General features: G+C 41.4%; 2 protein-coding genes across 3 annotated transcripts; both read right to left on the bottom strand.

Annotated features, from left to right (window-relative positions):
- Positions 1–489: 489 nt before the first annotated feature.
- si:dkey-97a13.12 (jouberin) lies at positions 490–5,710 on the bottom strand. The gene is made up of 5 exons (XM_061254846.1): positions 5,498–5,710; positions 4,429–4,472; positions 2,511–2,678; positions 1,863–1,948; positions 490–1,618 (listed from the first exon to the last, which is right to left on the bottom strand). The coding sequence occupies exons 1-5, from the start codon at positions 5,562–5,564 to the stop codon at positions 1,417–1,419; spliced, it is 567 nt and encodes a 188-aa protein (XP_061110830.1). The 5' UTR covers positions 5,565–5,710; the 3' UTR covers positions 490–1,416.
- Positions 5,711–7,901: 2,191 nt separating this feature from the next.
- adhfe1 (alcohol dehydrogenase iron containing 1) lies at positions 7,902–16,050 on the bottom strand. 2 transcript variants are annotated; one of them, XM_061254874.1, is made up of 14 exons: positions 15,932–16,050; positions 15,696–15,733; positions 15,115–15,161; positions 14,966–15,019; positions 14,353–14,507; positions 13,882–14,078; positions 13,389–13,466; positions 11,361–11,466; positions 10,993–11,145; positions 10,166–10,264; positions 9,946–10,024; positions 9,298–9,394; positions 8,845–9,002; positions 7,902–8,582 (listed from the first exon to the last, which is right to left on the bottom strand). In XM_061254874.1, exons 1-14 carry the CDS (start codon positions 15,982–15,984, stop codon positions 8,499–8,501), a joined length of 1,398 nt encoding a protein of 465 aa, XP_061110858.1. In that variant the 5' UTR covers positions 15,985–16,050; the 3' UTR covers positions 7,902–8,498. The 2 variants fall into 2 exon arrangements, 1 of the variants encoding a protein (XP_061110858.1); XR_009709571.1 differs by lacking the exon at positions 7,902–8,582 and adding an exon at positions 9,485–9,537 and having other exon boundaries at positions 8,864–9,002.
- Positions 16,051–17,190: the final 1,140 nt, after the last annotated feature.

Consider the following 17,190-nt stretch of genomic DNA (forward strand, 5'->3'; position numbering starts at 1 on the left):
GAAACCGGAAAGATGGGAAATAGCAAAATCGCACCCCCTACTGACATAGCAATTCACATTTCTACATTTCTTCGAAGTATTTGCTTCTTCAGTTGCAGAAGCCTTCGTGGTGGCCGGACCATTGAATGCTGGGACTGTACAAAGTTGAGATGCTTCAGGTCATTTCTCCAGTATTACGCAGCAAAATTGTGTGCATTTATTCCATTGCATTCATTGTATCCCGGCCCTGAGCCTAATGAATGGACAGTTTTGTGGGATTGAGAGATGCACGCAACATAACACGTTAGGCTATTTGAGAGTTTAATGTCTTGTAATGTTTGCTTGTGTGTCCATCAAATAACTCACTCCCTCACATTGCCTGGAACTGCTGTTGTTAAACTGTGGCAATGATAACCTTAATGTAAGAACTTTTTAAAGTTTATCTTTCACTCTGATCTACACATCATTCACTTATTGCACTTGTAGTTACTGAATTACTGAGTTACTGTATTTTGTAGTCCATGAAATGGAAAAGGGTTTATTTTATACAAGTTTATACAATACATTGCATACAGCAATACAATCAAATCACACAGAACAGTTGAGAGTAAGCGAGAAAATTAGGCTGCATGTTACTTGACTTGCTCAGAAAAACAAATCTTTTTGCCTGGAGTAGACAGAATTAAACTCTTATCCTAAAATTACAATAAAACCAATGACTCTAAATAGCAAATGAGCTTTTGCTAAAAGTTTGATAGTGTTTATGCTGACAGGGTCATGTTGTCTTTCTGCATAACAAACAGCATTGGCATAGCATTAAGATGTGTGTAGAAGATACTATACGACCTGGATTTTGCAGCCTTTATTAAAGTAATTACCATGTTACCAGAAATATAATTTTACAGTCCTAAAAGCACAGGCACCAACAGTTAGGTCACCTGACAACAATGACAACAGGAGTGCATTCAATAGCTGCAGCACTTTGGGAAGTTGTGAGGGCCTTGTTCTTCATGTGCCAGTTTGCTCACTTTCAGCATGGAAAAGCAGCTTGGCCTGTTATGCCAAACCATTGCAAGGTGAATTAAGGACTCCGGTTTCAATAATCAGATTGTGGCAAAAGACACGGTGGAAACTGTTGGCAATGTATTGCAAATGTAGCTGTTGTGCTACACATTTAGCTGCAGTAGAGGGCATTGAACATTTGTTTCTTGTGAGTGCATACACTGTTTTTATGCATAATTTCAATGTAGCCTACTTAATCATTTGTGGCTATACTATATAGTGGCTAGACATATGCAGTGTTGCTAATAGTTAGGCATAAACTGTCAGTAAAGTTGTTTGCTGCATGCAGGTCAGAAGGACTTTGTGTATTGAATGTACTCTGGGTGAGTCAGAGCGATGTTGAGCTCCACCCTTCACCGCCCGGGGTCTGCTGGCTCAGTCCGGCTCGAACGCCCTGTTGATGTTGCCGTTGAGGTCCAGGACACATTCACTCCTCCTGCGGGACCTGGGCAGGATTCGGTTCAAGAGGCTGCTGTAGCCATGGGCGGAACCATCACTGGGGTGTACAGGGGGATCCGGGCCCAATGCCCGGGACACGCTGTCCTTCCTGCTCTTGGGAGACTTCAGGGTGGGACTGCTGTGGGGGAAGAGGCAAAGATATTTCCTTTATACCCTGCAACTCCCCCAGGAAACCTGCAGTATTAAATTGCAGTCATCCCATTGATAAAATGGTTCAGGGATAATCTGTGCTCTTCTAATCGGTTTACAGCCACCTGTTTGGGGCGGGGAGGCGGTGTGGGGAGGTGGAATGGAGCTCAAATGTGGGGAGTAGGGCTGCGGTCAGTTGTGATGAAAGGAGAAGGGAGGCTGCGTTCTCTCACCTGGCACAAACCCCCAAGACTGCAGACATGGGCTGGGCCGGACCCCTATTCAATGAGCCTGGGGCAGCTTCCATTGTGTCTTCTTTCTGAAAGACACGAAAGCAGGATTCAGCCTCTGGGACAATTCTGCAGCTGGACCTTCAAATCCTGCACTCTGGACCTTCCAGGACAACCTGACACACTTTACTCTTGATCTGCCAGGGTCTGCCTGTCCTATACGCTAAATAGCTATGTTCCGTGAAAGGTCCCAGGCTCTTGAATAAACAGCCCATTTAAGAGCAAATCACTCTCCTAAGCATTCTGTAAAAATTGTGCACTGAAAAAATATGACTTCCATGCCTTACAGTTCTACTTAAATTTGTGATCAGTACAATGCTGATTCAGGAAGGAATTGTCCAAATGCTTGTACTTAGTTTTAGATTATGACACTACCTGCCTTTAGGCCATACACATTTCTTTCAAGACATACATTATTGGATCCATTTCCTCATTTGTAAACAGGAAAAATAATTTTAGGAATAACTCTGAAAAAGGATGACTGTGAGAAACTGTGTCTCTCTTGGTCATTGTATTCTTCAAATCTGTGTACAATGATCGCTTTGGACAATTATCTCTTTCTATGGCCTCTGTATAATTGAAAACACAGACCTCTCTCTGTTTGGTCACGTATGTAGCGGGAAAGTATCCCTCCTGTCCGTTCTGTCGGCGCCCGAACCACCAGAACTCATTGTCTTTAAACAGAACATAAACGACGTCACCATGGCGGAGTTCCAGCTCATCTGGCCAGTGGGGCCTGTAGTTGACGGCTACTACCATCTAGTGGAATAAATGTGAATTAGAATATTAACCTAAAACCAGGGAAGGAAGAAACTGAGCATGAAACGATTGGTTGAACTGAGTAATTTAATTTTGAACAGCCTCCAAACCACAAAATAAGTGACCAAATTGCAAAGTTCATTACCTAAAATACAAAACCAAAGAAATCTAAACAAAACAGACTTGCTAAGAAGAACATTGTAAAATTATGGATTTAATGACAGCTTCGATTATCTAGCACTATAGGTAAAAACAGAGGTCTTGTAATTACAGTGATAAACAGTAAATTATAAATGCCTCTCTATAGGAGAACTAATGGGGCTGTTTGTTCATTCTTTTGTTACTTGAATGGAACATAGCACTGAAACTCAATGTCATCTCTATGCTCGCTCTCTGTTATTTAATTAAAAACTATGCTTAAAGATAAGATTTTTGTGTTAAAATATTGTTAGAAGACTATTGTAAATCCATTCCTATCATTGAAAAAGACTCCTTGACATGTTGACTCACCCGCTACCTGTGTTTATAGTCCTTAAATTTGGGTTTCAAAATATGCAGTTGACGGGCCAACACTCTGTACCAAAATATATATAGCTGTAAAATAATTCAAGCTTATTGGTTGAAAATTGGTTCTAATTGCCACAGCCAACTTCAGCATGTTCAAAGAGAAGGGGTGGAATAAACAGTGTTGTGGTTTGAGCGTATTTGTTGCTGCAATTCCTCTCTTGACCTTGAGAAGTCAGAAATGACCTATTGTACCTTTAAATATGCAGTACATATTTGTGTTTTTCCAATGCTCAACCAGCTCAACCAGAAATTCAAATGCCATTCTCTCACTTCTACATTTATACAGATACTTTTCTGTTGGGTGATCCAGACTGTGAAATGTGGCTTTACAGAAATGCCCTCTGTCACAGCTCTATTCACTAATTTGGTGTGCAGGATGTGAATTTTGAGTCCTGAGCTTAGCAACCTGAAGCTAAAAATGAGACGGGGAGGACAGGAATGGCTCTCTGTACGTGACTGAGCAAATGTGACTAGGCCTCACAGGCTCTCAGGAGTTTATCCTCCACGGAAATAACCTTCGCAGAAGAGCTATAAATCCTCTCTGTGGCAACATGAGGGCTGGGACACACAGGGTGTAGGCCTCTTCTAGAGCAGGGGGAAATCCTGACTAACCATAACCCTGAGAGGAGTCTTTGTCACTGGGTCAGCACTTCAGTAGAGCTGCCTCTTCATTGTGTTCAGACAAGTCTCCCTGCCACTCAACCTCTCCTATCTCTCTCTCTCTCTCTCTCTCTCTCTCTCTCTCTCTCTCTCTCTCTCTCTCTCTCTCTCTCTCTCTCTCTCTCTCTCTCTCTCTCTCTCTCTCTCTCTCTCTCTCTCTCTCTCTCTCTCTCTCTCAATGTTTAAATAAACTATACTTAAAAATCTCTTTCAAGGAGGCATCAGACAACTATGACAGCCTTCAACTGGATAAAAAAAATAATAATTTCAAGTTGTCATATGTGTAAGCTTAACCTTCCATATTGAATAATAATAATATAACAATAAAACAGGAATAACATTCCTGATTTGTGTATGAGTGTTTCGAAATGTACTTTTTTAAAAATCCTCTTATTCATTTAATATGGACACATTCCATGTTAACTTGTAAACATTTAACATAAGTATGACAGTATCTCCACAGCTATAGATAATGATATGTATAATTTCAGAAACAGTTTGGTAAATGCGAGGTGTTGCTCACCTTTTCTACTTGTGTATGCCTGGGTCTGCATCTGGATCTGCACACTGAGGAAATAAGCGAATTCCATCACTTAATATAGAAACCGCATCAAGCTAATAATAACATTATCTCATTAAGATGTTGTCCTCGCAATGTGCTAAACTTTACATGTAAATTAAAATATTCACTGCATATCAATATGAAATATGAAAAACAGAATTCCCATGGAAATGTATTCCTATTTATCTTAAATCTAATGTAATTCCAACATGCACCCTTATATACCCTGCAAATTGTATCTCAGACAGTGACAACTTGTGGAGTTTTGGAAAGTCCCAATTATGAGTCAGCAGATTGTATACAATGGTCACCCAAGAAAACTGAGAAAACCCATCCGGTCATCCAGGTACTGCAATGTCCAGTTTGCCACATACAATCAGTGAGCACTTATTAGGTATTAGGTAGCAAGTATTTAATCAGCCAATCATGTGGCAGCAACTAAATGCATGCAAGTATGCAGATGTAGTCAAGAGTTTCAGTTATTTTTCAGACCAAATGTCAGAATGTGGAAGAAATGTTATTCAGACCAAATGACAGAAGGTCAAATGTCGGAAAGATTGTTGATGCCATACAGGGCGGTTTGAGTATCTGCTAATCTCCTGGGATTTTTGCACCATTCTCTAGAGTTTGCAGAGAATGGTGCAAGAAACAAAAACCATCCCGTGAGCAGCAATTTTGCAGGCAAAAATGGATTGTTAATGAGAGAGGTCAGACGAGAAGGGCTAGACTGGTCAAAGCTAACAGTAACACAAATTACCACACATTGCAACAGTGGCATGCATAAGAGCATCTCTGAACACACAACAAACCTCTTAAATGGGATAGTCTATCGCAGCAGAAAAAGTCTAATAAATGCCTAATGAAGTGCTCAGTGAGTGTATGTAATATTAAATGTATGTGCAGTTACATAATATAGAAATAGCAAGTCACCCCCCAGCCCTCTGCGGATGTGCACCAACAAACTGCCGAGGATGCCCTACCCCAGCCCCAGCCCCAGCCCCACCCCCAGAGCACTGCAGGCTGCACTCACCTTGCGGGGAGAAGACAGTGGTGAACACCTCAAAGTGCTCATTACTCTGCCTGTATATCTGCTGCATCCTCCCTTCTGCCTCAGACACTGACAGCCCTGCTGGATCTCTCCTACCTTAAATACGCAGGTACTGCTAATCCACTGCTGCTCGCGCTCACTCTCCCCCTTTCTCTATCCCCCACACACACACACACACACACACCCTCTTTTTCTCTGAAACACTCTCTGACGCATGCTCCTCCCTCTGGGTTTTTATCACACACTCTCTCTCAATCTCTCTCTCCCCATCTCTCTCTCTCACTCTCTTGCCAAGGTAAGGTTATAATCCTTCCTTGAATTGGCCAGCATCTTGTCCATTTCAATCCTGGCTCAGTAATCAAAATTCAGAACCGTGCACGGTGTTATATATAACCCTGCAGAAGTGGAGACATCACCAGGTGTCTGACCAGGACTCACAGAGAGTGGCGTGACTCATGCAGCTGGCTGGAGAAGGGTGAAGTGGGTGCTGACCTCAGCACTGAGTGAATGGACAAAAAATCTATCCTCACAATAAAAAGCACAAACAACTGACCTTGTTCGGTCATCTGAACCCAGGTCTGCAGACGTGATGAGGCCACTGAACAGGGCCAGGGTCAGGATCAGGCGGCATGGCCGTTGATCTGGGACCGATGGACGTCCTATTTTACCCTGAGGTGAAGCTGTGTGTAACCAGCCCTGACATGCCCTGGGGAGCTAAAAGCACAAACCTCTGTATGCCAGCCATCATTTTAAACATTTGCACATACATAATCACCAGATACTCTCATCCTCAGTGACTTGCATGCAATAAGGTTAGATAAACATCAGGATAGATTTTCTAAATTGACTACAACACAATCTAAACAGCATTGTGGGAAAAAAGGTTGACACTTAAAATGGTAAGCACTTGTAACCCAGCCTGTTTGCCTGTTCAAAACATGCATTGTGCATTCATATCTTTGAAGAAATCTCGCACGTCTAAGCTCATTGGTTCAAATTCCAAATATTTCATGAAATACTATAGGAAAAAATGGTTAGATCGCCCACACAAAAGATACCTACAGCTTCATTGTTTAATTGTTTTTACAATACTTTACTGGGCTATTGCTGTGAGACATGTTTGCAGTGGTTTGGTAGTTTCAATCAAATATGAGAATGAAATGAACTGTTGTGCCAAGGAGAGAGTTGTATGAAGAGTTTTGAAAAACTGAATTGTTAGCAATTGTAATAAACTGTAATCATAGCAAAAAAATCCTCAACTGCAGTGAAAGACCCTGTCCTCTACCACATGAACCCCCCCCCCCAAGGAGTACTTGTCGTCTGCCACTCCATTGACCACCTCCACCTCCTCTTCCTCCTCCTCTCACTGCTTGACTCTATTCTAACATGGATCATCTGACTGCTCCATGTTGTCACTATGTTGTTGCAGGTGGATACACATCCTTACTCCTGCTCTTACCACTGTGTAAAATCAATCATCAGTCAATTGAGCAGCAGCTCAAACTTACAAACTGGAGGCGGTGGGGGCGTGTCAAAAAAGGTTGAAAACCCGTGACGGTGATCTTATCTAAAAAATTGATCTTGTTCCAAAGTAATTGGTGTCAATCGATTTATTTATCCCAAAACATTCATGATTGAAACAGTAATCTGTTTCCATAAAACTATGTTTTTTTGGAGTAATGTTCCAGTTACTTAACATTTTGAGTTGTTGGATACATTGCTAGTTAAATGTATTTTCCAATGTAATGTGTGCATTTCATTTTCAAATGATAATACTTTGAACGTTAAACTGTGTTATTGTGAATAAGTGATTTGGTTCAGTGAACAAATGATTTTTCGTTTATGTATATTGTATCCAAGCAATTTTAAAAACTGTTTAGAGTTTTGAAAAATGACCTCAAGGTTCTGAAATTAGTGTCAAGTGATCATAAAAAAAACTGTAAGTCCATATATCATAAATAACATTTCAATGAAAACATTATATCTTAGTTGTTATGTCATGGCATGCAGCATACCCTGTTATTGCTATTGCAATGGCATTAATTAGCATGTGTTGCTCCATCAATATGTGTAACTTTGTAATTTTATATTGTAATATTGCACTGGCACTCTCTCTCTTTCTCACAGAATTCTTGTGGCTGTCCCAACGCGCAATAGGCTGCAGAGAGTTAAACCACTTAAACACAGTGAGGTACATTCAGACATTCTTAGTCCCAAATCCTCTCTTTACATAAGGGGTATCCTCCTGTAATCTGAAAACCAGATTAAAGAATCTACACTTCTCTGAATGAAAGGGGCTGTACTTTCAGATGGGACTATTCTTACTCAGAAAAAGTGGAGCATGGAGACACACGTTTGCAAGGCAGCTACATAACAAGAGCTCTCAAAGATTAAAGATATTTTAATCAAATCTTTGACTTGATCCACCATGACATGAGTTTTACTGCAGAAACACATACAAATGCAATGTAAAAAACACATGTATCTGTTTATTTTATAGAGTTTGATACTTAATGAAACAATTTGCTCAAGGGACAAAACAGCTGTAAGATTTGAACCTGCACATATCCTAATAAAATCCCAGGTCCATCATCACTTTTCTCCGTACTGCTGCAGGCCTACTGTATGAATCAAAATAGGGTAAAGAGTAGCATGCATTACTTATTATTTTCAATCTATCCCTGCAAATAACAAATGAGAAGGCAAGTTCAGGGCCAGAAACATTTTGATCAGTTTAACTAGAGTGTAGAAAGAACAAACCCAGATGAGGCAGCAGATCTCTGGCAAATCAAATATACAGTACAGGCACTGGCATACTGACCATCCAGTAAGAACTTCAGCCCCAAGCCCCTCCCGCACAACACAGCCAATCACACCTGACCTTTGACCTGGCCTCAGGTATACAGACATTAGAGAAAAGGAAAAAAATTTTAAATGGCTGATGGCGAGTGATCAGAGGCAGCCAATCGCAGGTGCACACTGTTCAGTAAAGCTTCATGGAGGCCTCAAACAGGTGTGTCAGGTCCTCTTCTGTGTGTGACCTCGGCGACAGTTTAGTCACCCTCTCCTGCAAACAGAGCGAGAGCAAGGAAGAAAATCACTGGTGATGATAAAGTAAATCTTTCACAACCTAGTTAAACGCCTAGCATAAAACACTTCCCCAAGAGGTCAAATTCCACATTTTCACTCACTTCTGTTAACATAAACAGCTTAGTCCATTTTCACTACTGCTTCAGACCGAGGTTAAAGGGCAAAAAAGCCTTTGCTTGTAACACTATTAGGACCAGTTTGACAGTCACAGATTAAGTTCCTAACAAGAGGAGGTGTACCTGAGGTAAGGTTCCTTTCACCAGAGCAGGAATGTCCTCTTTCGTGTACCCGATGGCAGCCAGGCCGTTGTCCACCTCCAGGTCGTAGAGGAACTGCCGCAGGGTGTCCGCCAGGAGCAGCCCTGCGTCCTCTCTCTTCGCCCTGCTCACGTCTGCCCCTGCAGAAGGAGGAGGCCAGGGAGATGTTACACAAGGTGTGAATATTAGCAGCAAACACTATGTTAAAAGACTCCACAGACCATTTCTGATGAAACTGTGATTCAATTATTATGGTGAGCCACATATAGGCAGGTGGCTCACCATAATAATTTAATCACAGTAATTATACACTGGGTCTTTTTATACTGACACAGCCCACGGTCTGGTAGCAAATACAGACACGTCAGTGTGACTGGCTGCCAGCCCAACACAGCGATGGATGATTTGCTCAGTAAGGGGTGATTCAGACCTTACCCAGTATCTGCGCTGCCTCTAGGTGGCGCTCTGGACACATGGTGGCGGTGAAGGTGAAAACTGCAGGGGAGGTCAGCACCACTGACAGGCCATGGGGCTGGGTGGGAAGGCACACAAAAAAACAACCAAGTGAAAAATATCTTAATCAACGTGGTGTGTACAATCACGTGTGGCTCACAGGACTTACAGACACTGATATATGACTGTGTGGCATTTGATCCGGTTGAGATTGGGATTTGTCTGGGGCCATGGAGAAAGCACAGAGGAGAAAGCACACGTGAATATTAGCCCAGGGGCTGAAAGATGTGCTCCTCACCACATTACTCAGAGACCAAGCAAAACTAACTTGGCTGTGAAGCTGAAAAACTGGCTAGCGGAGATCTGAATAGCTTCTGCTATGTTTGGTTTGATCTGTCTTTGTTGTTTTAGTGTATTATTTTTTCCATGAATGAGGGAAGGGTGAAAATGTTTGTCTGTTTTCATGTCTGTGCGGGTGTGCTCTCTCTCTCTACACGGTGAAACCCCTGACCTGCCGCATCTCCCTCTGAGAGGTGTCGCACGGCGTGAAGCAGACTGCTGTAACAGGTGAATGGTGTTAACCGATAATGATTACAATGACAGACAACAGCAACTCAAAACAAACCGCACCACGATGGCGTGGTCCGCATCATAGTCCTTGGCTCTGAAGGACTTCACGTTTCCCGAGATGGGATAAGACATCCCATGGCTGAGTGTAAAAAATAAATGAAAATAAATGAATCAATTAATTAATTAAAGTGTCAAGATTGATCCCATTACTCTTAAATATTTAAATTTTTCTTGTAGTTGTAGTTGATATCACAGAAAATATTCCACTTTGGTATTTTACCACAGATGGACGCCGGCGTTCCCAAATCCAATCCCAGCAAAGGCGCTGGCCAAGTGCATGCTGGACCGAGCCTCCATATCTTCAGGGTCCCTCACAGCCCTGGGGGAGGGATGACATCACTTCAGCATTCTCTCAGCCAGTACAGGCCTGCTGCGACTCATACAGAAATGCACACATAGTGCTGCTTGTTTCATAAAGAGCAGACGTGAGGGGGAGAGAGACATAGAGATAGCAGGAGGGGGAGGGAGAGAGAGAGGTTTAGTTTCCTTGCAATCTTGTTAATCCATGTTTTTTAACCACTTAAATCACAGCTGATGTTCTATTTACCCATTAAGGCAGTGGTCACCAACCTAGTTCCAGGAGTTGTAGTTCCACCCTGTAGGTTTTCACTCTAGCTCTAATAAAGCACAACTCATTAAACCGCTAAAGATCTGCATTGAGCTGCTAATTCCTTGAGTGATATGTGCCAAATTAGGGATGTAATGAAAACCTGCAGGATGGTAGATCGCTAGGAACTGGGTTGATTACCACCGTTTTAAGGTATAAGATCACAAATACATGATTAGCATGTCTGAACATTCTAATACTGATATAAAAATCACTACCTACTGTTAAAAGAATGCAATGGAGTTGGTAGAACACTGACTCAAAAAAAAACATTCCAAAATACCCTTCTAAGGTTTAAAGATAAAATGACAACCAAAAAACAGGACGTGATGGATATCTTCTAAAACTATACATTTATTTTTCCATCCATGTACCTACAACAATTAGGCTACAGCTAGACTGAGGCAGACAGGGATGGGGAAACCTGGTTGGACCCGCACCGTTTCATGAACTTGGCGACGATGTTGAGGGCGTGGCGGGACCAGACGTCGCTGATGGGGTTGCTGCCCTGGTAGGCGGGGCGGTTGATGGGGTTTGGGGGGCAGGGGCTACGCATGTTGTAGGGCAAGGCCGTGTAGGACTCCAGGGCGTGGCTATATGCGAAAAGCACAGACACCAGTAACCATTAACTGCCAACCAGTCTCTCCCAACAACAGGGCTCAGATAAATCTCTTTCACTGGAGGTCTACCCCCACAATCATAAGTATAGATTTAGGTGGGTACATGTACCACCAATGTGCAAAGATCCTCCCCCCCCAATAAGTTACTTTATCCAAAACCTCCTTTGTCCAGTGATTTTTATTCGCACCACAACACGTCGAAGCCACTGTTGGCTGCCACCCTTTGTGGCATGTGCAGGGTATGGAGGGGATCCACCACCCCCAGGGTGGGCCTGAGGGCCCTGCTCGCGATCCCTGCACAGCAAGACAAACACAACAGTGCAGTCTCAACACACATTTCTCAGGGAAAATGGGATTGTTACATTGACCTGGAATAAATAGTGATAATAAAGAGCAACTTCACTTGAGTTACTGCAGGGTAGTTTTATACACTCAGTGAGCACTTAATTAGGTATTTATTAGACTTATTTTTTAGATTATTAAGTCTTCTGCTGCTGTAGCCTATCCGTTGTGTGTTCAGAGAGCTCTTCTGCATGCCACTGCTGTAATGCGTGGTCATTTGCGTTACTGCTACCTTCCTGTCAGCTGCGACCAGTCTAGCCCTTCTCCTCTGAGCTCTTTCATAAACAGCGCGTTTCTGCCAGCAGAACTGCTGCTCACTAGGGATGTGTACCGAGAGCCGGTATTTTTTGGTACCGGTTCCTAATTGGTCGGTACCAGAGTACCGCTAAAGATTCTGGACAAACGATACTGTTTTCGGTATTTTTCTACCTAGCTGTCGCGTAATTATAACACTGCCGCCGTCGACAGGTTATGACGCAGCGCCCCGTTGTTTTCTCTAGTAGTCAATATGTCGGCCGTAAGAGCTAAGCGCTCCAAGGTATGGGCTCACTTCATCAAACTCAATGAATCCTCAGCTCAATGCAATATATGCAAGAAAGTAGTTGCGTCAAAGGGGGGTAACACCAGCAACATCATGAAACACTTGCAGTCTACCCATAGCATAAAGCTGAAGGAGTGCGACGTGTTAAAAAACGCATCTAAAGTTAGCAACCCAGCAGACGCTAACAACACCGTGCCCTCCTCCGTGCAGGCAGACTCCGACAGTGCTTGTCACGGTGAGTGTATGAATCATTAAAGGGGAAGTGAAATACTAGATTAAGTTGGCATAATTTACAAGATTGATTCGCAATATATACATCCTTAAAGGTTTAAGACTGCCAGTAAAGCTGGATTAAAAATAATAAGTAATTAAATTACCCTTTTTTAAAACATGCGCAGCGCCATTTTATCCGGGTGTATAGCGTGACGTCACTCTGTCCAGAGCGATCTCGGCTGCTGCCAGAGAAAGTAAATATGTTGCTTTTCCTTGACAAAAACTGTTAGGGCTAAATGCGTCAGGAGAAGCGCCTCCCCTACATTGTTCTGTTTACATGTGTCTGTTGGGTTGAACATGTAGGCAAGGGCTTTGGTCATCTCCCTAGGTTTAAAAAAAAAAATTTAATCTATTCTGAGAAGCATTTGTAATTTTAAGTTAAGCTTCTGTTTTGTTGAAGCATTATCACATTGACAGTTAAGGCTGTATGGAGCTGCCTGCTCGTTTTTTTTGACATGCCTCGCACTGCACATATTGACTTGCTAAGGGCTTAAAAGGCAGGTGCTGTAAGTTGTTTAATGATGTTGCTGGTGTTACCCCCCTTGTGGTAATAAAAAACGATTGAACCTTTTACCATCTTGTAACGTCTTTATTTTATACACTAAATTACATGCTGTGGTATCAATAAGAGTATCGATAAATACCGGCACCGATAAGGAGTATCGGTATTGGTATCGGTATCAATAAATCCTAACGATACACATCCCTACTGCTCACTGGATGTTTTTTGCACCATTCTCTGCAAACTATAGACTGTTGTGCATGAAAATCCCAGGAGATCAGCAGTTTCTGAGATACTCAAACCACCCTGTCTGGCAACAACAATCATTCCACGATCACTTAAATCACATTTCTTCCCCATTCTGACATTTGGTTTGAAAAACAGCTGAACTTCTTGACCATGTATGCATGCAGTTGCTGCCACATGATTGGCTGATATTTGCATTAACAAGCTGGTGTACAGGTCTACCTAATAAAGTGAGTGTATATAAGACACTATAGTATATAAGATGTTCAACATGATTTGTGTAATGTGGTATATTGTTGTTATTTTACGCACCGGTTTTTGCTTTCATAGCCTCAAAATCAAAAATGGCAACTCCTGTAGTTTCACTTCCTGTTCCTGCTGTTGTGGGCACTGGGGGGTTAAGGAGAGGGGTTAAAATGAGTCCCAAATTAATAGAGCAAAATGTTTAATTACACGCTACATTCAAAGGGGTGTGAAATATACATTACTTCATTCAAATAAGGTTGAATAAACATTTCTAAAAAAGTATGAAACTTCCCAAAACAAAAAATCAAATCAAAATAACCACAGAGTAAAGCTTAGACAATTCAGATCTTTGCAATGAAAGGCTACTTATTTGTTTTCCTGACAGGAAAGCATATTGACACTGCATGAAGTTCACTCACTGGCCATTTCCTATTATCCTAGTCTAAAAGGTTCATAAAAAGAAGTGATGGCTTAACTGGGACATTTGGGGAACTAATTAACGAATACATTACAAACACTGATCCTTAAATTGGGAAGGAGAGACGCCTGTTCCTGGTACCTGCGATCAGGGGCTTCAGTGCTCCCGTTATGGCCTTTCCCTTTCCAATGGGAGCATTCACAAAGTCCAAGAAGTCCGCTTCAGGGTGGCAGGCGTAGAGATTGGCCGCTTTGCAGGTGTCAATCACAGAGCCGCCTCCCACTGCTACGTAAGCATCGAATGCTCCTTCCTTCGCAAAAGCTATGGCATCCTTAAAACTGCAAAAACAAAGGGAGGCAGAGATGGTCGGCTCCTGCCTACTTCCGTCCTCTAAACGTCCTTATTCTAGGAGGTTCAGTTTGCTAACAGGGGTTTTCACTGCTCGTACAGTTTACGATTATTTCGTGAACAATATATACATCACCACAAGAACTGCCCTCGGCTGCCTGTACACACTCAATATTCATATATGCAGCAAACTGGGAGGTTTGGCATCACAGGCGGAGACTACTCCAGTTTTATAGATATGGAGCACAGGGACAGCACACTCACCTATCGTCCGTGGGCTCTACCCGCACCCTGTCATAGAACTTGTAAGCGACCCCATGCTTGGTCAGAGATTCCAGAGCCGCGGTGACAGGAGGGAGGCGGGACAGGTTCCTGTCCGTCATCAGACAAACCTTCCGTGCGCCCATGTTCTGGAGATCCTGCATTCACACGATTGGCATTGCAAAGAAAAAAAACTGATCTGTGACTGTGGGAAAGTATATACACACCAACCGTTTGATGCGTTTTGTTTCAGCTATATGTCAAAAATATAAGAAATGCGTCTAAAATGTGCTTCTGTGCAAGGTCACTGGACAAAATAATTGAAATCGTACTTAACTGTAAATAACTTTTAAGTCTCTTAGTAATGACATCTGATGGCTGATATCGGGTAAGTTTTGATTCAATTTTTTAATTATATGTTCCTTTTCACTGTTTAATGGTTACCATTGGGTGTAGTTGCTTACCATAATGGTTAGGTAACTGAGTGTGCAATTCAAACAGGTGTAGGCACAATCCCCGCACTGGGCCCTGTGGTTGTACTCTTGAACATTGTACTTAAAGTGAATCGTAATTTGCTATTACGAAATAATACAGAAAGATGCTTTAAAATGTTTACCATGCCAATTTCTCTGGTAACACCTTCTCCATATCTAATGTTTGAGCAGGCCATCTGGAATACAAGATAAAAGGGGGAGAGGTAAGAGGCAGGTACTGTACATAAAATAAAGGAATTGAATGGAATCAAAGATGCAAATTTCCTCATACCTCAAATGCATAATCTGTTGTTCTTCCACAAGAAGCATGCCCTGAAGCTATAAAGCACATTAGGAGGTAATTACAGTGGCATTATATATATATATATATATATACAGTGGCTGTTTTTTAATGCGACACAATAGAGAGGCAAAGTTTAAGTTTCAAGCCTGTACTGTAAGTTAAAAAAAAAAGAAAACAAAAATTAATTCAAACGCTGAGTAGTTAGTTGAAACAGGAATTCAATGAAGAGGTTGAAAATTCTACATCACAAAGCAAGCTAGTTCTCTTACACTCTTGCTACCTGGTGACAGATTAACTACTGCTGGGGGAAAAAAACCCCGAAAAAAACTAAACTACGTGTGTGCAGGTAAGTACTAAAAAATGAAGCAGATCTAAAAGGTAAGTATCCATTATTAAACCAATGTACAAATAAAAAATAATATGCAATATTTGAATTAAAAAAATGGCTCATACACTCATAGACAATTTCACAGTGAGCCCGACACGTGTTTTTTTGGCACTGCAATGACGGATAGTAATTTAAATATCAAATGTTGACATACTGTAGCCTAACTTTCAGAACAATGTACCTTGGTGATAGGTCTGGGAATGTGCCGGGCAGCTACACCTGAAATCACAAAACGAGAGTGCATTTGTGCATTTTCACGTTGTCAGCTTTGAAAAAGAAAAAAAGGTAAATTAACAACAATTCCGCAGCAATGTTTCTCTGACCGATATAAAAAACACATAGCGCTTGCAGTCAGCAACAAAAACAACACATTCTACAAAGACATTGATTAGGTTTGACTGGTTTCCGTCGACTTACGCTGCTTTTTCAAGTTGCCTTAGCAAATGTACAACTCTGCTGCGCCCTGCCATTGCTCTCACTTCAAAAACTTCTGACCGTGTGTTTGAGATTGTATAACCAAAGAATGCAACATGGACTAGAAGGTCGGGACAGTAGCCGGGGTCGCAGAAATATGAAAATTTCAAATTAAAAGTCCCAATGATAAAACCATCATGTTCATTAGCTGAGCTATAGGCGAACAGCATTTTCCTAAAATATCAACATTGTAAAACTAAGCATAAAACAACGATATCATAAATTATCTTTCTGTTTTTCCATTTCTTTCCCAATATTTTCAAATGGTACAATCATATCAAGGAAAACAATTGAGTATTATTACTACAGCCTGTACAATTCTACATAAGATTAACTGAAAGGTGAGTGAGAAGTTAAGAGTAGCCTAACATCCAGCGACTCTCCCAAAGCAGTAAAACCGTAACTCTCCAACGTTTTCCAGACACCTTTTTTCTCTTGCAGTAGATGGCAGTCAAATACAAAGCAATTATACATTTCCATCGCGTACAATCACAAACATAATGTGATATTAAAACGAAATTATTATTTATTTATTTGTTCAACGGGGACAATGCACAACTTTTAAGTCAGTCACTTGGTCCCAAAGCCTTTTAGCTCTTGAGGTAATTTAGGTGTGCAGTCCATGATCAGGTAAAATAAATAAATAAATAAATAAATAAATAAACCTAAAACATGCTGAAGTAATTTACCGAGAGAAGTAATCTCCTTACGTCTGGTATATCTGGACCATAGATGAATATTTATAACATGTCTATTGAATAATATACACTCTTTCTATAATCACATTAAAATATAAAGCTTTAAACATAAACATATAAGGAAAAGCTAAACTAGAATGGAAAATTCAGGATTAACTGCTAAAAACTTTACAAAGTACTGATGTATTTTTGATTGTGACTTTTTCATGTTATGTCAAAAGAGGAAGGACAGACATCAAAAAATAAAACCATCAATAACAATATTTCTATCCATCAATCTCAGTCTAGGGCTGTCAAGGGCTGTCAAATACAACACTGTAACATGAGAAATATCAGAGGGTACGTTTGACACAGCCTCAGGATACAAACCCCTTTATATTTGCATTTGACTGGTTATACTATGCTAGTCATGATAGTGGGTTGAAGAGATCCCATAGTGGAAATTCCATCTTGGTTCCAGCTGGTTTGAAACTGGTTCAGAAGTGGTCAAGCTGGCAACAAGCT

Source organism: Conger conger, chromosome 9 (assembly GCF_963514075.1).
Source record: "Conger conger chromosome 9, fConCon1.1, whole genome shotgun sequence".
Classification (NCBI taxonomy): Eukaryota; Metazoa; Chordata; class Actinopteri; order Anguilliformes; family Congridae; genus Conger; species Conger conger.

Excerpts from the sequence above, each read along its gene's own strand:
- si:dkey-97a13.12 (XM_061254846.1), bottom strand. The coding sequence starts at position 5,564 with ATGCAGCAGATATACAGGCAGAGTAATGAGCACTTTGAGGTGTTCACC. Across the intron at positions 4,473-5,497 it reads CACTGTCTTCTCCCCGCAAG|TGTGCAGATCCAGATGCAGA; the intron begins GTGAGTGCAGCC and ends TTATTTCCTCAG. Across the intron at positions 1,949-2,510 it reads ACGTGACCAAACAGAGAGAG|AAAGAAGACACAATGGAAGC; the intron begins GTCTGTGTTTTC and ends CGTGTCTTTCAG.
- adhfe1 (XM_061254874.1), bottom strand. The coding sequence starts at position 15,984 with ATGGCAGGGCGCAGCAGAGTTGTACATTTGCTAAGGCAACTTGAAAAA. Across the intron at positions 14,508-14,965 it reads TTACCAGAGAAATTGGCATG|GATCTCCAGAACATGGGCGC; the intron begins GTAAACATTTTA and ends GTGTGAATGCAG. Across the intron at positions 9,003-9,297 it reads AGAGGCAGCGCAGATACTGG|GGGCAGACGTGAGCAGGGCG; the intron begins GTAAGGTCTGAA and ends CTCCTTCTGCAG.